This window comes from Acomys russatus, chromosome 27 (assembly GCF_903995435.1).
Source record: "Acomys russatus chromosome 27, mAcoRus1.1, whole genome shotgun sequence".
NCBI lineage: Eukaryota > Metazoa > Chordata > Mammalia > Rodentia > Muridae > Acomys > Acomys russatus.
In genome coordinates this window covers 28,563,888-28,587,533 of record NC_067163.1, presented here as the reverse complement: position 1 = coordinate 28,587,533, position 23,646 = coordinate 28,563,888, and the positions used below count along the sequence as shown (strand labels likewise).

The 23,646-nt window shown below is 39.3% G+C and overlaps 1 protein-coding gene across 2 annotated transcripts in view; it reads right to left on the bottom strand.

The window, feature by feature from the left end:
- Nucleotides 1-23,646, bottom strand: part of Tusc3 (tumor suppressor candidate 3) — a 142,234-nt gene that overhangs the window by 102,127 nt on the left and 16,461 nt on the right. For both annotated transcript variants that reach the window (XM_051169527.1, XM_051169528.1), the window contains exon 2: nt 1,112-1,281. In XM_051169527.1, coding sequence (XP_051025484.1) covers nt 1,112-1,281 — 170 coding nt within the window. The remainder of the gene's footprint in view (nt 1-1,111; nt 1,282-23,646) is intronic.

The window sequence follows — 23,646 nt, the reverse complement described above, 5'->3', positions numbered from 1 at the left end:
GGAAATCAATTATCTAGCTGCCAAATTCAAAGCACAGAGTGGAATATGGAATAAGTAAGGCTTTAAAAAATTGTGATTTAACCCCCTCTATATCTTGACAGATCACTGCCAAATATCTGCTCACCATGTGGTATTTTAGCTTTGCCAGGTGTGACTACTAGAAAGTGCTAGAGAAACCATGTATGTATATATGTAAGCTACACTTCGATTGTAAGTGTCTCCGACTCCTGTGTTGAAGGCATAAGGCATGCAACGGCTATGTATCGGGAGCTATTGGGTACTGGGTCATGAAGGCTCATAAGTTCATGTGTGTGTACACATACAGAGTGCATACACTGTACATACTAGTGGTTTGATCCACTAACAAGTCCAGAGCTGAATGGGTTATTAGGAGGTGGTTTTTTAGGTAAAGGAGAAGGTTCCTCGGGCATGCTTGAGAGCTCTACCTCAGCCCTAGATCCGTGATCTACTTTGGGCTGCCCTCCTTTAACCCCAGCAGGCCTCAAAAACACAAAACAAGTGAAAATGAACTACAGTCTCTGAAAACTTGAGCCAAAATAAAGTCTTTGCCTGATTTATGCTGATTTTTATCAGATATTCTGCCACAGAAATAGAAAGTACCACAGAGACTCTCAGTATTACTTCTAACAATGCCTTACACGGGACTCAGTAATGCACTACACATGCATTGTATCTGTTCTTGTCCAAAATTTCTTTCTGACAAAACTTCATTTCTTTCCAATTGTTTAACTCTGTCATCTAGGAAGAAGTTTCTAATGATTAGAAGTACCAAAAATGAATAAATAAATAAATAAATAAATGGACCTTTCTAGGAAATTGCAAATCCCCATTTATAAAACTTTTAAAAGGAAGTATGCCAGGAAACTATGTCACAGGCCACAGACATTACTCACTGACCTAACAGACAAAAGTCAAGATGTAACAATGAGAAGTCAGGTTTAACAAATACTTGTGACATTGATCAATATCCTGATTTACAGCTTACTTTTCAATTCAGTCATATATTACACTACTTATACATGTCTATCTTAATATGAACATATAAGGTAGAACTACTGCTTTTTCCAAATCTTTTAACTATATAAATTACCTGCAAACAGAGCACTGCCGCTGAGGCTGAAGAGCAGTGAACATGACAATCATGGAGTAATTCCGAGGTGGGGCCTTCACAAACTTTCGGAACTTGTCGCCATTCATTCGGAAGATGGAGCGCCTGGAACTCCATTCCATCAGCTGTTCCACTTTTTCAGCCAGAAGATTCTGCAATTAGACAGAAGAATTAAAAGGCATTCCTCACTTGGAGTCGCTCCCATCCTCGGATGTTCTCCTCAGTTCCCCTCAGTAAGTCTGCACTTGTTTTGCTACATAAATAACTCATGAGAAGCTACAACTTCAGAGTAAGTTTCTTATAAATAGAATTATACCAAGGCTATATTCTTAACCTAAATCAATCTTTGTTAATGGCCTTTATTTGGGTAAAAATACTAATTCCTCATTGACCTGACTTGCACAAAATATTTCATTTTTGCAAATGACACTGACGTCTATAAAAAGGTTTAAATGAAAATCAAATACCTGTTTTTAGGAGAAAAGTGGGGGGGGGATGCAGTTCCTCATCTTTGCTGTAAAAACAATGCTAAAAATTCTATTCATTCTTTAAAATGGCCAGCTGAGCAAAGAAGCCTCTAACAAGTGGGAGCAGACAGACTGGCTGGACACTTGACAATCTGAAGAATGACACAGCAACAAGCCCCCTGCAGGTTTGATGTAGTATCTCCTAGACTGGTTGCTGAAGCCAGCAACACAGAATATGAACGGTGCGGATAGAAAGAGACTTAAGGAAACTTGTTCCACTAATCAAAGGCAGGGAAAGGACAACCCAGTATGATCAAGTTAGCAGCTACACACACACACACACACACACACACACACACACACACACACACACACACGGGGGGGGGGTCAGTTTTCATTTCCATGTCACTAGCAAAGTGTGGAGTGGACAGCCCTCTGTAAAGAGTACATTTCTCTTTAAGCCTTTAACATGTAATGACAGAGAAATATTTCAAGAACAAAACTGCATTAAAAGAGTATTGTGTAATTTTATTTATAAAGGTCAAAAACAGGAGAAATGAATCTACAGTGACAGAGGTAAAAAAAGGTGATGGATGTGGAGCAGAGGTTGAAAGACAATGCAGAAGAGGCCAGAGTTGCACTGACATTCTGCTCCAGATACGGCACAGGCAAGAGAGGGCGCCAGAGCTCCCAGGCAGAGGACTCACCCTCAGACCACTTCCTGTACCTGAAAAGGCCTGCAAAGAAAAACCTCCATGGAGATGTACTTCTATAAGATCACCCTTGCCCTTGCAAGCCACAGAGCTGCCACTGGTCAGAGAAGGCCTGAGTTCTTGATCTAAGCCAGCTCTATATACAATTTAGGGAGAAACACAATCTCTTCCCCTCCCTCTCAAGTAGAATACTCATGGTGGCTCCCTATGAGCTCCCCAGAGATGGACCTGTACAAAAGCCGGAAGACAGGCATCTTACCTTGCTTTTAGGAAAAAAGAAGCAAACAAGCAAAAACCTTAGTAAAGTATTCTGTGCCTACAGAGCAAAGGGAAAATATAATTCAAAAGAAAAGGAATGGTGGCAGAGTAGGCAGAGAGCATTCAGGTCAGCAGATGATGGCATGGTAACAGTATGAAAAAGAATTAGGGCTAATTATTGGGTTGACTGTTAGGTTTTGTTATAACAAAAAGGCAAAAACTGAAATTAATTCTAACTTGAAAACTATCTTACTTAGAGGCAAATAAGTTTAACTGTTAATTCAACCTGAAAGCATGAGTACATTTCCATAAGGAGACTAATAATCTTAGTAAATTAAAAAAAAATAAAAATTAATTGGGAAAAATTGCTGAGCCCCATCAACATGTCCCAAGAGTTAAGAACTACAGAGACAGGGTTAGGTCTTAGTCTTCATTCTGAGAAGCAGCATGGGAGCATACTCAGCTAAGTTCACTGCCGTCTGCCTGACAGAAACCTTGGAGAGTCACAGGATTTACAGAAAAGCCTCCAACTCTTCTAAGGTTCAATGAATCAATGTTATCTGAATGAACTTTTAAGCTTTTGAAATTTAACTAATAGATACAATATAAATGTAAACTGTCTTAAATATCTGAGAATTGGATCTCTCAGCAAAAACAGAATTCCCCCAACCATAAATGAGGTGAAGTCATATGTCACTGCGCAGGGTAGAAGAAGCTGGCCTCAGAAACTGTTACTTTTCTGAGTTCCACACATACTTTCCTCAATCAACACAACTATTCACAATACACTTTAAATTTCTTCAAATTACAGTGGTGGAGGGTTCACCCACATAATTATACCAGTATCTATCAGTTAAAACAACTGTTAATATACAAGTTAAGTATTTAAATCTACTTTAAAACTATAATAATCATAATTTCTTAGACTAGAAGAAATGCCCAGAGTATTTCTCTGTGAGAACTTCACACTGCCATTAGCATCCCAGGAGGAACCAAGTGACTGAAGTGGATGACGAGCAAGCAGTGGGCTCTGTGACAGTGGATGACAAGCAAGCAGTGGGCTCTGTGACAATGAATGACGAGCAAGCAATGGGTTCCTGTGACAGCTCAAAAATCTAATGCTTAGGAAACTGCAGCCTTTTGGTTTGGGTGTATGTAGAGGCTAGAGTGGTTGGTGGACTGTATTTTTTGAGACAGAGTCTGCCACTGAATCTGGAGCTTATAATTCAGCTGGGCTGGCTGGAACTCTAGAGACTGTCCCATTTCCAAGCCACCACTACTAGGGCACGGTTGTGCTGGGCCACACCAGATTCTACTAAGTGCTGGAGAGTGGAACTCAAATTCTTATGCTCCTTCAACGGCCTTACAAACTGAACCAGCTTCCCTCCCTGCTGTGGAAACACCAATCTCCTAAAGGAACTGCTAGGAAATCTTCCCAACTTGTACCCTGGAGAGCAAAAAATGTTTCTATTTTTATGAACAAGAAGTAAATCTGCCCTCTAGCCAGGAGGGAGATGCTATCCCAGTCTTCAAAGTACTATATAACAATGTCCTTGAAAAAAGTGCAAAACACCAAACTTGTGCTCAGATATGCGGAAACGTGAAATGTGAGTAGTCTATGGAGAAGTGGCTACTAATATTACTGAGAAGCTTATTCTTTAAAGCAGGCAATTTACAGACATAATCTAGAATGTAAAACCCAAACATGACACACATGTTGTTTACTTACCATTTAGAAATTAAAGTTCAAGCTCTGCTATGAATGCTTAAAGGGGAATGTGGAACTATGGCTACATTCTAGGTGGAAGGGGTGGGTGTCTGGCCCTCCCACTCACAAAACTGGCTTCTAAGACAGCAGTGAATTTGGTTTCTCTATATATCCTAAAATATCCCTGGCATCACTAGCTAGTTTTTAGATTGTTTTAAGATTTCAAGACTTCAAAGGAAAGATCCATCCACTATTTACCACAAAAAATATTCACCTATCTTAACAAATATTCCACTGCAACCTGTGCTGAAGGAAATAAGAACAGAACGTAGATTTCCCCAGTGCAATGCACCTTATGGAACAGTACCCTCATTACCTGACCTAATTAACAATGCAAGGTCCTCAACGAGGGGATAATTTCTATGAAGAATAAAAAGGACTGAGTAAGTTGTATTTGCTTTAAAAAACAAACAAACAAACAAGACAAGCAATAGCACTTGCCTGGGACAGTCAAAGTTTATGACTTAACTAAGTCCTTTTCAGCAGCACAGTTTCACAAAGTTCCTTGCTATGAAATAGTAACAAGCCTTCAACATTCTAGAAATAAAATGCCTTCTTCTTACTGTTGATATTCTACGAGTTGACAAACACTGTAATGAAAATGGTAGAGTAAAAGTTGTGTTAACAGCCGAGAGAGAGAGAGAGAGAGAGAGAGAGAGAGAGAGAGACAAAGGAAAAATAAAACTTTTAGGTATTTATGCCTTGGAAAAAAAGTAGAACTGCAATCATATATAGTTTTCTCATTACAAAATCTGGCAGTTAAAAATAAACTCATCAATCTGAATCATCTAACAATGGAATTACTGATGTTTCTGGTTCCAGTGACAATCCTGTCTCAAAGCTGTCTACGATGCACTGGCATGTTAGCATGTGAGATTCACTACTCTCTGGCCAGATTCTGACATTAATTCTCAGATTCTCTTATACATGTGCATGTGTGTATACCTCAGAAATAATGAAAAGCATCTCATCATCTTAACTTGCATTGTACTTTATGGTAAAGTATTTCACATAACTATGTTCTCTCACTTATTAGTTACATCATGTCCTTAATTCTTTGAGGTAATCACAAAAGCAACTTAAAAATTTGCACAGTATACTTTCATTATACAAAGTGATGGCTGTCAAGTGAAATTTTCAGTCAACTATATCATGTACCCTGATTACAGCCACCCCACTATGTAGCAGCCCTAACTCTGATAGTTTCCTTCCTATCCCAAGTAGTCCCCTCATCTATTTTTATGTTTTATAAAAAATAATAAATAAGACAGGAGAGAGTAAGAAGGGTGGATTTGTTTATTTTAGGAGTCTGGATTATTTTGACTAATGGAATAATTCCCAGTTCCATTCTCCTAAAAATGATGTAATTTTATTGCCAGTATCAGAATAAAACCCATTGTGTGTGTGTGTGTGTGTGTGTGTGTGTGTGTGTGTGTGTTATATCATCTATCCATTTGTTGATGGAAACTTAGGCTGAATCCACTACTTTCAGTGCTGCAACAAATATGGAGAACTACAAATTTAAGGAGGGGCTGGAGACAGCTCGGCTAATACAGTGCCACCTATGCAAACATGAGGGTCATGGTTCAGAATCCTAGCACACACATAAAGTGTAAGGCATGATGTACTGCACGTCTTGACTCCTGTATTGGAAGGCAGAGACTGGCAGACTCCTAGAGATCACTGAACAACCTGTTCAGACAATCAGAGTGGTCCAGGTTGACAAGTAACACATGCTGTGGCATATGGCTCTTACACAGACCTGAGGTCTCACCTCCTGCCTGGAACTGCTGGCAAGGTCACCTCCCGCTAACACGCATGCCATAGACAACCTTGGCATTTTTCTGATGCCTTCATGCCCTATGACTCCTACCACAAAGCCTAGATCAAATGGCAATGAACTTTAGCCTGACTCCCTGAAAGAGTTAGAAGCTCCCTTTATGCTATATGCAGGAGTGAGAGAGAGAGAGAAAGAGAGAGAGAAAGAGAGAGAGAGAGAGAGAGAGAGAGAGAGAGAGAGAGAGAGAAAGTACACATACACATCACTAAAATTATAAACTTCCAAAGTGAAAAAATTAGCCACCAAAAAAGACAGAAGGACAAAAAGGCCTCCACTGTGTTTTCAGTATTCATCTCTGAATCTACTATTATACTTCAGCCAGCTACCTACTTCCCACTCAGAATGAACTGAGCAGTCACTTGCTAAGGCCTTGTCTCAAGCATCTCCCTCTCCTAAAGTCAGCAGTAGCAGTAACTTATGCCAAGGCACAATAACTCATCTCTTTGATGCCTACTACAAAACCCCAAGCAAACAATACAAAGTATACAAATGTTGCTTGTTACTACCTATGCCAAAACTAAAATGTTTCTTACCTGACTGACACAGGAAGTGTTATATTGTTATTACTGGGTGTTAATGATAACTTACTACATGGGAAACAGAAATTTTAACTTTTTAAAATGTGGCACCATAATCTGCTCCATAATAAAAAGCCCAAAGCCAAGAGAAATTAAGGAAAAATCTTTCTAATTAACTCCAATACCCAAGACAGGAGAAGAGACAAGACCATTTTCCACCCCAAATACTTACTCTTACAGAGACAGATACTTCATTGCTTATTGCTTTTGTGCACTGTGTAAAGATTATCCTTGTATATTCAAATGCTGATTTTTATACCCAGAGAGTTAAGTACAGGCCAGACTTTGGCACTGTCATTATATGAACCATCTTCTACCTCAATGCTTTTTAAAGGTTGTTCTCTATCACCTCTCATTGATTTTAATAAAAAGCTGAGGTAGGATTAGGAGGTGAAACTTCCAGGCAGAGAGAGGAGGCCTCAAGTGGGGACCAGAGAAAGAGGCAGAGGTTGTCTGACAGACACAGATAAAGAAGCAGGTACCAGGATGAGACTAGGAAGGACAGGTAGGCCAGGCCAGTATTGCCAGGTTAGAATATCTGTCCGGCATATGGCACACACAGAAGAAGCAAGCAAAATTCTCAGGAATGTTAGCATATGGATAATCTTCAAAACTTCTACTAAAAGCAGGTATCAGAGAACACATGCTATATGATTCCACTCAAGAAACATGTCCAGAAACCGATCTACAGAGACAATTCCCTAGAAACCATTGGCAGTGCCATGACTTCATCACTGCCACTTGGTGGAGAGGTCCTGTGGGCACACAGAGGAAGGGGATGCAGGCTATCCAGATGAGACATGATAAGCTATGGTCAGAAGGTAAGAGGGGAGGACCCTACTGGTCAGAGGTCTAGGGGAAGGAAATTGGGTGGAAGAGGGAGGGTGGGAACAGGAAAATAAGATATAATATAAACCAATTGTAATAAAAATATGTATTTAAAAAAAAAGACACCATTGGCTGGGGCTGAACAAGCAATCAGAGTGTCACTGAACAGCAAATGCATGTGGGTCTCTTACTGGAAATATATAAATGCTGTAAATTTTATTCTGGGATCAGAGTTCCACTCCTGAAAGTTACTAAATCACCAAATTACACACCTGAATGAGTAAGTTTATGAAATGTAAAACATATCTAAAATATTAAAAAAAAAAAAAAAGTATGCTGTCATGGAGCAGGAGGCTCCCAAGGGTGAGCGAGCTGGGTGCAAGGCTGAATCCTCAGGTGACAATCCACATTACTTGTTCCATACTTGTCCTTACACAGCGCTTCCATGAGGTAATAAAAATGACAAATCGTAATGAAAATCTGTTAGGAGGTAATACACAGAAAATGCTAGCTCCCCTAAGAACAATTACTCTGATGTTATGTAATCTGAGGATCTCAGTCTTGCAGAGGAGAAAACATTATTTTTCTCCTTTATTCAGAGTTTTTTCTTGGCCCTGCCTGTAAAATACAGCTAGACAAGCAACAGAAATACAAACAGAAAGTTAATAACATGCATACATGTTAGGAACCTACGAGATAACAGAGAAATGGTCAATTTCTAAAACATATTTCATAGACTTAAAATTCTCCTGAGTCCCTCATGGTCTCTTAAAAGAGAATCATGATCATAAATTTCCACCCTCGTTCAATGGAGGAATCCAACAGGTAAAAACAATTATGCCTATGGAACTTGCTGTAGTTAAGGAAGCAAAGAAACATCTGTGAGACAAAACAATACAACCTGTGACAAATGGAAGGAAGGAGCGGCAGAGGTACTCAGAAAGGAGCACTTGCTCTGCAGAGGATCGGGGCTTGGTTCCCAGCATACACATGGTGGCACACAGTCACCCGTAATTCCAGTTCCAGCTGATCCAATGTCCTCTCCAACGTCTAGGCACCAAACTTGCACACAGCACACACACAGTACACACACACACACACACTCATACACATAAAATAAATCTTTAAAATGTACATATTATTTTTACAAATGGACAAAGCATCCGATGACAAGTTTAAAATATGACTGAACTTATATGCACTGTGGTTTATCCATTTTATTTCTCTCAATCTTTCTTTATGTATAAAATTCAAACAAAATCTTAAAAGATGTTGGCAAGGCTAAATTACTGCATGGAAAACATTTATAGTACAAAATAGGAAAGTAAAATTTTGTTCCCATCTCATCAGGTAAAACTCTTATAACAATATTGATAGGAATCATGTGAGAGAATAGTTATACTGAGAACTTAAAAAAACTTAATTTCTTTAAATCTCAGATTTTTCCAATGTTTTGAATGCTTATACTACATGAAAAACATTATGATAAATTCACAGACAAAGTGTGAAATTTTTACGTAATTAGTGTTTTGTTTGGAAAGTGATACATAATTACTTTGATGTTTTTAAATTAATTTCTAGAAATAGTAAGACAGTAAAATTATATACAGTGATGTGTGGTGTTAGGGATTTGGGTCTTATGAAAATGGCTGTGTATGTCAAGAACTAGAAAAAGACAGTAAAGGTGACTTTATTTCTGTGAATGCTAATTCATAGTGGCTATTTCCAATTCACAACAATTTCTCTACACTCAAATTAGTTCCACCCATAACAATGCAGGCACCATATGTTTATCATAAGAATTAAGAAGTCTTAACTTTGAAGCTTCAAATAGGAAACCCTACAGGAGACTACTACACTCTCTGGTCCATGCCATAAAAGGAAGTTGTCCCCAGGCTGTGAATGGAGCCAGTCACCAAGGCTTCTTGGACACAAACAATGGCCATTAAACTATGAACCAAAATAAAGGCCCCGCTCCGCTTAGGTTCACTCTGTCAATTATTTACCACACCAAAAAGAACACTGATATAGAGGTGTGTATGTATTTCTATGTCATAAAGGTCAGTGCTATTGAAATTTTTACTTTTATCATCTTACAAATAACAGAATAGGGTAGGTGAGGGTTTCTTTGTATTCTACTGCTGTGAAAAGACACCATAACCAAGACAACTCTTATCATGAAAAGTATTTAACTGGAGACTAGCTTATAGGTTTCAGGAGGATAGTCCATCATCATCACGGCAGGAAGCTTGGCTGCAGGCATGAAGACATGGAGCTGAAACAGTAGCTGAGATGTTTCCATCCCAAGCCACTGACAGAGACAGGCACTGGGCCTGAAACACAAAAGCCCACCTAAAGGCACATATGGCCTAACAAGGACACACCCCCTAACCCTGCCACACAATCCATCAACAGCTTCCTGGCCATCCAGTCCAGCCAAATTTGAAAGCTCCAAGCTTAGTCAGAGAGATCGTGTCTCAATAACGAAGTGGAATAATGACTGAGGACAACTAGCAACTACCACTGGTCTCTAAACACATACATACACAAGCATATATGCATGCACAGACCAAAATAAATAAATAAATAAATAAAATAAAACACACACAGAGCCAAACAGTAACTGTCAAACTAAAAGGGACAGTAAAAGATATCTAACTAAAAATAGATGGCAGCCAATATTGATTTCCTCTAGTAAAGAACAAAGCCAGGCACGGGCATCAGTTCCTAGCATCTTGATGTCCCTCCTATCCTCTTTTGTACATCACAGCCTGACTCCACTCTTGGAAGCTGTTCATGTCACCACAATCAAATTCTTGTTATAATACTCCAATCATTAGTGCTTGTCATAACTGAGCCGTCATAGGAAGGCCCTTACCCTGGGTCTAACTGTGACTGTGGATGTAACTCAGGAGTAGTGTCTGCCTAGACATTTCATACTCCTTATCTATGGCCCTCGGCTTCCTCCTGCTACTGGGAAAATCATCCCCTAAATGAGCTCAAAATTACATTTCACAAGTTGATGTAAAATGTTAAGATGTGAAAGGCACAGCTGACTTAGGTCAGGCAAAATCAAAACCTAGGAAGTTTTTCACTATGTGTGGGTTGTATAAAAAAAAGTATTTTGTAGTAGATTCTGTTAAGATATAAGCAGCTCCAAGTGAACAGCAGGGAAGAAAACACAGTAACTCATAGTAAATTAAGTACCACATAATATAAAGTATAACATAAAATTAAATGCTGCTTCTGCACCGCAGTTAATTCTAAAAACTGAGAAAGGCAGAATACAATAGAAAACAAAACATAAGACACGTGAATAAATCTTTTCATGGTTTATGTAGACAAAATAGCTGTAAAAACTGACACATACAAAGCAAATAATGTAAACTCAAATTATTTTATTCCTAAGACTCTATGTCTTCCTGGTGCATGAGGGAAAGCTTGTGGTGTGTTTGGAAGTGAAACACAATGCTCAAAGCATGAAAGAAGGCCATACCCTGGAGAAAGTCAAGCCCATTCACACATGTAGTGAGAACAAATGTTTCACTGAGCATTTGATGCAGCAGATGAAGAGAAACTACTTCTCGTTAAAATTCACCCTAGTGACTAGCATTGCTACAGACTAGCAACAGAAACATAAAACATTTTAAGTACCCAAAAACCACACCATTCTCAAGATCTCAAACCCATCACTCTGTAGACACTCCGGCAGTCTCTTATTAAGCAGTAACATTCTACATTAAAACGATCATCACTGTCTTCAAGATGCCACAGGATATACTCTACTCCCCTTCTAAGACACCTAGGATTTAGCTTGAATCTCATATGGAACTGTTGTCCTTTCTGCTACAGAACCAATGATTCTATAAATGGTAATTAAAATTCAGATACAAGTTGGGCATGGGGCACATGCCTTTAATCCCAGCACTCTGGAAGCAGAAGCAGGCGTTATCTATTTGAGATCAAGGCCAGGCTGGTCTGCAAAGCAAGTCCAGGACAGCCAAGACTATACAGAGAAACCCTGTCTTGAAAAAAAAATCAGTCCAGGTTGTACTGTGATCACCACTAACCTATGAATTTGTATATTTAAACAGCACACAAAGCAAGGGAGGACCTGTTTTGCTATAATATGCTGCACTGCCAGACTCTGCCACTAGGTGGAAGCACCGCCATGAAGGTAGTGTTCAGTGGGCTAGGATGTCAGTTTCTCATTCATCACAGCTGATTCTTCAGCCCCAGGTAACCAGCATCTACTCTCCCAGTAAAGCAAAGGATTTACTTGCACAGCTCTTAATTCAAAATATCACATCAACAGCTGTCACAGACTCTGCTTCCCTCTGAAACGCCACAAGCCAGGCTCAACACTCTATCTTCCAAGCTCCCATAACAGCTCATTAAGCTCAGAGAGCATGCTCTAGCTAAAACTTCAAAATCCTTCCACAATGCTCCCCAAAAAGAAATATGGCTGGGTTCATTACAGATATACCCCCACATTCCTGATACAAGCTTGTACTTATTTGCTTCTCTATTGCTGTAAAAAACACTGACCAAAAGCAACTTAGGGAGAAAAGGGTCTACTCTGCTACATCTTGCAAGTTACAGTCCCTTGAGGGAAAACAAGGCAGGAACCTGAAGGCAAGAACCTGGAGGCAGATGCCGAAGCAGAGGCCACAGAGCAAGGCTGAGCTTGCTTTCCTACACAACCCAGTGCCACATGCCCAAGGGTGCGCCACACACTGTGTGCTGGGCCCTCCAACATCAATCACCAATCAACAACCTGCCCCATGGCAATGCCTACAGACCAGTGTGACGGTGGCAACTCCAACGGAGATCCAGTCTACCCAGGTGACTCTACAGTTTGCCAAGTTGACAACAACTAACCAGTACAACAAAAACATAGATCGATTTTCCCAGCAGAAGCAAACAAATAAAAAGCACCACAAGACATAAGAAACTACAGGACCGCACATATCAGGAAATAAAAGGCATTAATGTTGAAGAGATAGTAAACAGGGGAGCCTTACTTCTTCAGAGACTGATTCAGGCTTAGGCACTGAGGCTTACCATCATAATCCAGGTACCCAAGGGAACTACATCAAGATAAAGAACTAGTGGGTTACAGAGAAATCTAAATCCCCAATACTCAGCTAAGTGGTGATCACATCCTGTATCTGAAGATTTAACTAAGGCCAGAAAAACATTTAACCCAAAGTACAGTGATGGGTAATTTCTACCCCAGAAACAGAAGTCTATTAGTTTAAGTAACGCAGGACAGACTGCTCCCTAGTTTCCTCTAGTGCTTCAAGTGGGGCACATACAATCGAGATTTAATCTGCATTGTTGTTACCTTTCCTAAGCCCTGGGAAGGACAAACTAGGACCTTCCCGCCTTTCTGTAACAATCTGCTTTACAGAATGTGCCACGTGAGTATATTCTATCTCACCAGACTCTGACAGTGGATACTTGGTGCACAGCACATGGGTTTAAAAAGAGCAGTTACCTGACACAATCAAGAATAGCATCCATGCCCACCAGCCATGTGGGAAAATCTCAGACTTTAGAATACATTACTAAGTACTCAGAAGACCTTGCCTCAGTAGAAAGGAATAATTATCTCTCATACGGAATGCTGTTCTAGTCCTGCTTAACAAATCTTATACAAAGACTTAAAAACATCAAAATATTTAAATCACAACGAGAATAAAACTCAGTGATACTTCTAAAAATACAAAAATATCCAGCAGCCACCAAAGTAAAACCCACCATGTTCAACCCCTAATAAAGCAAAACAGGAGGATACATTCCAACATAAAAATAAAAAAATAATAAAATTTACAACATGGGTGTGAAATTTAGCAGGGAATAACAATAAACTGCATTCTACATGCTCAAGATATCAGACAAAAAATAATTAAAATATACAATTTAACTTCTAGGGACATAAACTATATTATCTAAGATGAAAATATAACTGGTAAAATAGTAAAATACACAACCCATTGTAATAAAAGTAAGCTGTAAAAATAGGATAAAATTGTAGAGAATTAATGCAGAATGAGCCAACTTTGACATAATAAATGTGCAGTTACAGTTATAAGTAACTGTAACATACTAGCTGGTAAGAAATACGTCTTAGTTAGGGTTTCTACTGCCCTGATAGAGCACCGTGACTATAAGCAATTTGGGGTTGAAAGGGTTCGTTTCACTTACACATCCACATCACAATCCATCTACAAAATAAGTCAGGACATAAACTCAGGCAGGGAAGAAACCCAAAGCAGAAACTGATTAAACAGTCATGAAGGGGAGCTACGTGCTGGCTTGCTCTCAAGGCTTGCTCAGCCTGATTTCTTATAGGACCCAAGATCACCAGCCCAGGGATGGTCCCACCCAGTGAGCTGGGTCCTCCCCCAACAATTACCAGTAAAGAAAATGCCCTACAAATTTGCCATCAGGCAAATTCTTTAGAGGCATTCTCTTGATTAAGACGCCTTAAAAAAAAAAAACAAAAACAAAACCAGAGATTCTTCCTTTCGAGATGACCCTAGCTTGTGTCATGATGACATAAAAAGAGCATAAAAGGCTAATCTTAAACTCATCATACCATGCTATCAACAGTAAGCGCCAAAATTGGTGACAGAAATAATCATCACATCAATACTAGACACAATTAACCAAGTATTAGGTCTCCATTTGTCTGATGGCACACGGAACAGTTTTTAACCAGTATGATCACAAATGCATGAATAACAGGTTATGTCACTGCATTATGATGGCTAAAACCCACTGTTAGTAGACGATGAGAGTTTACAGTTATGATTCAATGCCCACGTTTTCCCTGTACCTGTCACCCACAGCACCTTGCCATCCATCTTTCCTCACTTTCCACCTGTATAGTAAAAATTTTTCCCATTAATTTTTGCTGTCTTTTCCTTTTCATATTCAATATCCTTCTTAAGTTTTTTTTTATTCTTCATGCCTTGTGTGTTACTGCTTACTACTGTCCATCTCTCCTCTTTCCCTCTAGGGACTTTTAATTCCTGCTTCCTATTCCTTTACATCTTCACCAAATCTGAAAACAATGCTCAAACCCAGGCAGGTTTCTTATGCTTAGCTGGAGTTAGCTTTCCCTTCCAATTTTTCTGAAAGAGGTTCTAGAAACAGAATTGAATACTGTGTTGGCTCAATTATTAAGTCACTTTCTGTATCAGTGGCTCCAAGTTCCTTTACTCATTTTTTAAGATAATAATAAAGATAAGTGTCCTGCCAAGCAGCCCAAAGAGAAAAATATTGAAAAATATTTTTTCCTATTTTAAGGTATAGAATTTGTTTTAAACATTTTAAATGTGTTGTGATTTTTTAAATTGTTTATTACTATTCCTCTTGAATACCATCTTCAGTTTTTAAACACTCAATCTAAGTTTTACACATATTACCCCAATCTAAGGTCAAAGCCTACTGAGCTTGGAATTCTATGTGGAATTTTAATAAGAGTTAATTAGCATGGGCTGCAGCAACACTAGCTTATACAGCTGCCACACTAGTTATGAGTATCAAGGTAAAGAAGCAGGCTAATTTTCCATCTCAGGGTAAGTTTAATTAGTTTCCATTTTAATGTTGTTAATTACCCACTATTAATCTAACATTAAGGTTTTCTTTGGATTATATACTTCCTTCCTAAACTTCATGCTTGTTTTTCTAATTGATCAATTACGAAAATCAATGCGCAGTCTACTCCTATTCATCTGAGAAGGCTGTCATACGCACATGGACATCTAGGTATCTTGATCTTGATAAGCACAGGCTAAAGCAAAGCTCCTGGAGGGGAGCCTGAGATCCTGCAGCCCTGCACTCCTAAGGGGAGGCTGCTGATGCTAATAATCAGCCACACTGAAGTAGTAACAACCTCACAACAGTGACCTGGCAAAGAAAAAGGGCTGACTTTGAGATAAAATATTACAATGGTCTTAATTTGTAAATAATGATGTAAAGAGGTCATATCTTTGAAAAACTTCAAATATTTAATGAATGGAAAACATGTTAAAACAATGATGAGAAGACATTAGTACGTAATTATGCCACATCATCGTCAGCTTCCTCCGTGTTTACTAATGCAGTTCAGACTGAAAACATCTGAGGGTCAGCTCTCTCTTGAAGGACTGAACAAAGCAGTCCCCCCAAACTTCATTGTCACTGCACTCAAATACGTCAAAAAGTACAGAAAGAAGAGTTCCTCTCAGTAAGTTTATATGGCCCACAAGCAAAGGGGAGATGCCATAACAAAGGCTAGTCCAAAACTATGTAAGCATAACTCACGTAAGAAGAGAGTGAAAAGATTATGGATCATCTTCTTCAACATTTACCAGACAAAGAGAGGAACAAAACTCAAAGTCACAATGACACATTAAATAGATAAGCTGCATTTCTGGAATGCTAATGTATCCATAAAGATGGGTCAGAGGCAAAAGTACAGAAGAGGCAGACAGATGCACAAACAGCAGCCTCATCAGCTTCAGTTCTGCATGACTAGAACTAAACCATATGTCGCAAGTCGAGCATCTCCAATCCCAACACCTGAAACCCAAAATGCTCCAAAATCTAAAAACATTTGCATTTTAACAGGATCTTACAGATGAAAACCTTCACAGTTATTTACATGTGACAGATGGTGTGTGACTTTTCCTGGAGAAATATACAGAAACTCCTACTGGCACCAGACAGGATACTGACAAACCAAAGAAACAATGCCATACAAGTCTAGTTCAGCCAACCGATCAATATACTGGAGCTACTTTCAGGAACATGGATGATAGGCAGCTGCCTCACCCAGCACAGGTTTAGGACTCACAACAGGACCATACCTGGATCCCCTTCATGGTCCAGCTCCTGTGTACTCTATTCAGCACATGCCAAACCCATGCAGCTGTGGCGGGATAACATGCTGCTGGCGTGGACAGTGAGGGATCTGATGACCCTTCAGATCCCCTCTTCTAGCAATGAATGTTAATGGGCCCAATACTGTGAAGATCTCCTACAGATAATCATAATCACAGCAACTGAGGTTTCAGAACAGCAATGGTCAGGTCACACCCAAAGGGCAGCATTCCACAACAGTACACACAATTAAAACACAAACAAAAAGCTCAAATGAAAAACGTAGAATGGTATTTAGATTCTGTATGTAAAAGCACATAAAAACATGAACGGCATCCAGGTAGGCCTAAGGAAGTGAAGGAAACTGGCTATTAATACATAAAGAGCAGGAGCGTTTTCAAACGCAATTCCCCAGCCAGAAGTTCCCAAATGTTAGCATGGACCAGAGTGAGTCAAGGAGCTTGTTCTTTATTTAACTGAAAATTTCATAACCCGGTCAGTAGGTCCTAAACTTTTTCATTCTTAACAAGCTCCAATATTGCTGTCTAACTAAGAACAGTCAGAGAGACCTACTTCTCCCTGCTGAAATGGAAGTGTTATGCATTGTTAAACTAAACCACAATGGTCCCTAAGTACGCTCTGTCTCCCCTTATGTGCACATAGTTGTAGTCCTCACTTGTCATCAAGAAAACTCAGAATTTCACTCAAAATGCTGTGTACCATAGAACTCACATCCTAACCTAGAAATATGTGTCCTGGGTGCATCTGAGAAACAACCCACATAACTAGTAATCCAATCAGTCTGAGCTCTGGTCTATTTGCACTCTCCTGCCCTATTAATGTTTGACCGGTAACATGCCTCAATAAGGTCATGTGTTTGAACACTGCCCCCCATTTCCCCATGGAAGAACTACTTACAGGATGCCCTGCAACCAATGGAACATGGGGTGAGAGTGGAAGAGGTAAGAAACTAAGGGCAGGGACTTGTGGATTTTAAATGTCTCTGCTTCCTGGTCTGGGCACAGTGTGAGGAGCCCCACTGCACACTCTCACTGCCAGAAGTCACTGCAGAGCAGCTGCATCATATTTTTCCCATCACAGTAGACACAAATCCCCCAAAACCATGAGCTGAAATGAAAATTTTCTGTTTCTGTCATACATTTTGTCAGAGCAACAAGTCACTGACACAGCCACTCTCATGTTTCTTACCTTATTACTAACTCTTCCTGATGTTTTTCTGTAGCCATCTCTAGTTCATCCACTCAACCACACCCCAGGAGCTCCTCATGCAAGCTGCATGTACACTAGCTATCACTGTGTCCTCTGCCACACTACTTATTCAAGCATCGTAACTAGTAGCCTTCCCTCTATGTCTACCTTGAGTTAACTCACTGGTCTTATTCAATTAATCCTGACAAGCTACAACTGATCTTTTAATTAGCCAATCTGGTTGCTAATTTTCTGATCTCTGCTCGATCTGGAAACCTTTCTTACAGGTTTTTGAGTTATCACATTCTCCAACTTCTCCAAATTCCCTGTCCATTCCTCAGCCTTTTGTTGAGTTATCTTGAGAATTCTGTTTTCTCTGCTGTCCGTTCTATATGAATTCCTTGGGCACTTTTGTGTACCTTCATGGATTTAGCTACTAACTTACCTAATTATGGCACTCCATTTCAAATCTTTATGTCTTTCAACTCTTGCTGGCTCTAACACAGCTCAGTAACTGTGTCCTAGGGTCAGAGGCTTCAGTGCCTGTTTAACCTACAATTTCTGTTTTACTCCATCCCCTTCTCTCCATTGCTTTAAACACAACATCTTAACTTCCATGGTCCATGATCTTCCCAAATTAGTGCTATCATTAATTGGGTCTTATGGTAACTTACATCAAACTCAAAATATCTCTATACACTATCGCAACAATGTTCTGTAAGCAGATATCTAGCATTTCATGTGTCTGTCTGCATATTATCTTTGAAATATTTACATCTTCTACAACATAAGCTCTAAATATTATAAAGTGTGTCATAGTTTTTAAAATACATTTTACTTATACCTCACCAGCCTCATTCCATGTAAATCCTAACAGAAGCCCGAATACAAATGATCTTACTCTTTGAAATCCTCTAAATTCATCTGAATTTAATCCCGTAGTTCCTCCTAAAGCTCACTCCTGCCTGGGATACCTCACAGGCCTTTCTCATTTACATCAGCATCAGTAGGAACACATACACCCTAGACCCAGCCCTAGGCTCCTCATGGTCAGGGTTTTGTGGCCCTTTGGGGTTGTTTTGTTTTAAGTTCTACTGAGTGGTCAATTTCATAACTGCAAATCTATACTTGTGTTCTCTATCTTTTTAAACAGAATAACATTTTTATGAAGTTCACGACTGAGAATACTAAAGATTCAAAATCTGAATATCAGTGAGGCACCTAAGCATTTTAAATTGCCCACACAATAATACAAATATTAACCTGTTAAGCCAACACTTGTTGTGTTATAAGTTGCTGTTTTATAACATTTGCTTCAAAAACATCACCCCAGCGTTGGACAGGGCACCCCACTCATCAGGGCCCTTACTCCACACATGTCCTACTGAGGCAATATACCCATGCCCAATCTTCCCCCCAGTGAAATCAAATCTCATCTCAAATAAAAGCATTTTTCTGGCTTTGCACATGGAGACACATTACATACTTCATGTAATGTTTTCTCAAGAGCTGTCCAAGGGAAAAAAACATTGTTTTAATAATTAATTATAGTTCCCCTCCACAAAACAATATAATTGGCATAGTAAATAAAGCAATTTAATTAAAACCTCAAACAATGTGGCATGTGGGATAACTTTTTACAGTGGATCACCAAAGGTGAACACTTCCAGTAGAGCAAACACTTCTAGTGAGAGGGCAGCGGCCACCTGGCAAAGTAGAATCCTCACAGCCACTAAAAAGGTGGAAGGAGAGAACCAACACCAGCCAGGACGCTGTCCTCTCACTACCACACTTATGCCATGGCACATATGTCCACATATACATCACACACACACAATAATAAAGACTGCACACTCTCATATCAGGAAGCCAATTCCATTCCAAAACAGTGACATTTAGAAAGGCTTCCTTAAAGTAAATGTAACAGACACTGTACCAAGCGTAGGCTTTTTATTGGTTTTGCCCTATTGTGGTATAAAGAAAAAGTCTTCACTATACATCAGAGAACCACCATGAACACCTTTCCTATTCTAAATAAAATTGACTAAATAACTTGCAGTACTCCCCATATAATGTGGATTTTATTGTTAGCACCACTATCAACCTTTTCTAGTTTTTAGCTCCAAATTGATAGCTATTTGCTTTGCTACACTATAAAGTTCAGAAGATAATCTGAAATAGCAAGGAATGCTGTAGCATTGTAGTTAAGTATGAATGTCCCATGCCCTACTTTACCAGGAGTCCCAGCACTGACCTCACACCCATTCAGCATTTACAGCAATGCTAGCACAGCGGATGTGAAGCAAACATCCACCTGGACTCAGCTAAATGCTGGTTTCAAGGAAACAAACAAATGATAGCTATATCAACCACACTCAAGCTACTTCCACCTCAGGACATATCACAGTATCTTAGCAGTGAAATCTGATGTTAATAATAGCTTAGGGACCACTAAATTTATGAACTAACATCGGGGAAGGAAAACAAGTTCACATTCATTGCCAATTGGCCTCTGTAATCTTTAAGCCACTTAAGACTCTTCTTGTTTTAATTTCATCATCTGACAGATGCATATTGTGCCTCAAAGAAGTTCTCTAAAGTCATGATTTCCACAATGTTTCCAGAAAGGAGCTCTGCAGATCATCTTTTCTAGCAAAACGTGCTTTAGCAGAAAAGAAACAGATGCCATCAATTAATGGACTCACAAGCCAGTCTCTCAGAGGCAAGAAGGCCGGAGCTCTGCACACATCTTTCACATATTTGATATCCTGATTTAATACAAAGCCTTTCTTTAGGAAACTCAAAGGGAAGCATTGGTGATAATTGCAAATAAATGTGTAATTATAAATGGCTAAATTAAAAAAGCGATCAGTCTCAAAATCTGAAATAAATAATCATAACTGCTATGTCATTTAACACACATTTTAACATAAAACATAGATTTCTGACTCACTTTTACAAGCCTTCCTTCAATTGAGAATTCATTTCAATCTTGGACAGTAATGTTATTTTTTTATGTATAAACATAACATTTCTATTAATAATGATGTGAACTATATACTTTCAAAGAAGCATGATCATAGCTCCTTATCCACAGGGTACCTGCTACATGTCTAAAGCCATAAGAAGTACTGACCCCTAGATATACTACCTACTTTCCTGTTTTATAAGTTACATACAGTAAGTTAGCAGTAACTGCAAAATCAGAACTACAAGAGCAGTGATACTACACGAAAAGCTATGTGAGTGTCACCTCCTCACCCCTTCCTCTCTCTCTCTCTCCCTCTTCCCTTCCCAGCCTAACCTACCTACATCTGCTCACTGTGAGCAGACAACGTCAACAGCTGGCAAACGACTGACTAGTAAGAGGCATATACAGTGAGGTTATATATACAATGTAGATATGCACATATATGTACATTATACATATAGTGTGGATATACATATACAGTGTGGATATGCATATACAACATGGACACACACAGTATGGGTATACAGGACAAAAGGAAAACTCAAATTATGGGAAAGAAGTAGGATCATGAAAATGTTACTCAGAATATGAAACTAAGTAAGAGTTACTTACTGCTAAATTCTCCATTAACACCATGGTTGGTATACCATTCGGACCATGGTTGAACATGAGTAATTGAAGCCAATTAACACAATAATAGAAGCAAGAGAGGGCCACTGCATATCTCAGGAAGTATTTTTGAAATAAAACATTTACCATTCTCCTATAGTAAAATAACATATATATACATATATACATTACATATCTGTTATTTAATTGTAGGCATTAGGTTATTGTATAATTCAAATGCTAATTTCTGTAGCCTGCTTATCTGTTTGCAAGGCTTGTTATGAGAATCTCCTCTCTCAATGTTGTATTAACTCTGCTTCCCAACTGTCCCCTTGTATGCCAATAAAAGCAGTTTACAGCCAATCACTGAACAGAGGAGAGAATAAGGCTGGACTTCCTGCCAGCCAAGGGAGAAGGAGTTAGAAAAAGAAGTAAGGGATCATCAGCCACAGGCAGAGAGAGCTGCAGGAGAGGTGAAGAAGATTCAGCTGGAGCAAAGAAAGAATTAAAAACCAAGTAACTTGTGGATTTTGGCAAAGATGGAGTCAAGATAACATAGAGGGTTAAGGGCAAACAAACTGCTCAAGATTGTGTTGTAAGGCTTTATAGACAAATGAGTTTCAATTGTTTGTGATAGCCAGGTTAAAAGAGAAACTAAGAGAGAGAAACAAAGTTATATAAAAATAACCCTAACATTTAATGTTTAAACTAGTTCCATGAAAAAGTTCCATTTGACTTGGAAGTTTGAATAATCATTACAAAATAAAATCAAATAATTTCAGTTAAGTACTTTAACAACACTAGCCACTTATACATGTTCCATTGTATATGCACTTTAAATGACAATGTAGTGTTTAAACACACACAGACACACACACACACACACACACACACACACACAATGGATGCAGTTGGTGCTTCATTCAGCAATACTATAAACAGACCCAAACATAATTCTCCAATCCTCTTAATACTGAAAAACATTACACATTTGGAACAGGCCCTCACTAAGTTGCACAGGCTGACCCAGAAATCACCCTAGCCCAATCATGCCGTAGGTTGCTGAACCTCCTGCCTCATCCTCCACAGTACCCAGGATTACTAATCTACTTAGCAGGCCTAGACCTGCTTCTTAAAAGTAATCTCAAAACTAAAATTTTCTAAGCATTAAATTCAAGAAACATTTTAATAAAAACAAGTAAGTACTCCACAGGAAATTACTGTCGGCAAGTTAAACTATCTTTGCTCAAAACAGCCTGAACATGGTATAGCAAAAGAAGTATTTGTTTTGCAGGAGTCAGCCCACATAATTGAGAGGTTAAAGTTAAGCAGGTTTCTGGGGTTTTAAGGTAGCTGCACCTTCTGCCTTTCAAGTGAGTTACACCCACATAAAAGCACAGAGTGGAAAAACTCCCTTAAATAATACTTGAGGGGCTGAGAAGCTCCACCTGGGCAGGAGCACTTTCCTGAACCATGAGAGCCTGAGTTCAGATCCCAGCAGCACACAGGAATAGACGCGCACTTTCGCATGGGCAGCTGTAACCCCAGCACTGATGTAGGCAAAAGGGCAGAGGACTGCTGGTGACTCGTGGCTGCTGGACACACAGGAAGAAAAATAAATGGGAGTTCCAGCTTTAGGGAAAAATCGTGCCTCAAAGGAATACAAAATGTCCTCCCTGGACCTTATACGCACAGAGAGATGCACACACTCACTCACAAGCATAATCAAAATAAACAATATTTGACTGACTCACTTCTCTGAAGTAGTATATATTTACATATGCAAGAAGAACAGAACAATTTTAACTGTGAAACGAGATCCTGACCTCACTCAAACAGCCATGGGCCACAATCATAAGTGTGACTTGTGTAAGGCATCTTAACTAAGAGTTACCAAAATTATATTATTTTATATTATATTAAAGAAAAAGTCTGGAATGACTCTGAGGAATAAAGTCCCACCAAGAAATAGAGGAGACATACCTAAGATTACCTAAGGGAAAGTTGAGTGTGACAAGTCCCTTCTCAATTCCCTACCTTCTACAGTGAAGAGAACTTCCCCTCCCTGCTAGGAATTATCAACAGTGTCAAGATGGCGTGCTGTGGGGAAGTGATGTTCCATGCCACTTCTGCATGTCTCTCACAGCTTTATTTTGAAATATCTTTAAATAATATTTGCATAAAAGCCTCAGCAGCAGCTCCCCTCTGAGTCAGAGCACAGAATCTTTCCCTACCAGAATGAGGGAGCTCTGGGCCCCTGCAGGGCAGGCTGAGAAGGTTTAAAGTGGCTCACTGAACAGTCAGTCTGCACTCAGCATTGCTTGGCTACGGCACATACCTACTGAGTAAGCCAGGTGCTGCAGGTCTCCTGTGTGTGTCCCAAGTTACATACTACTACTCAA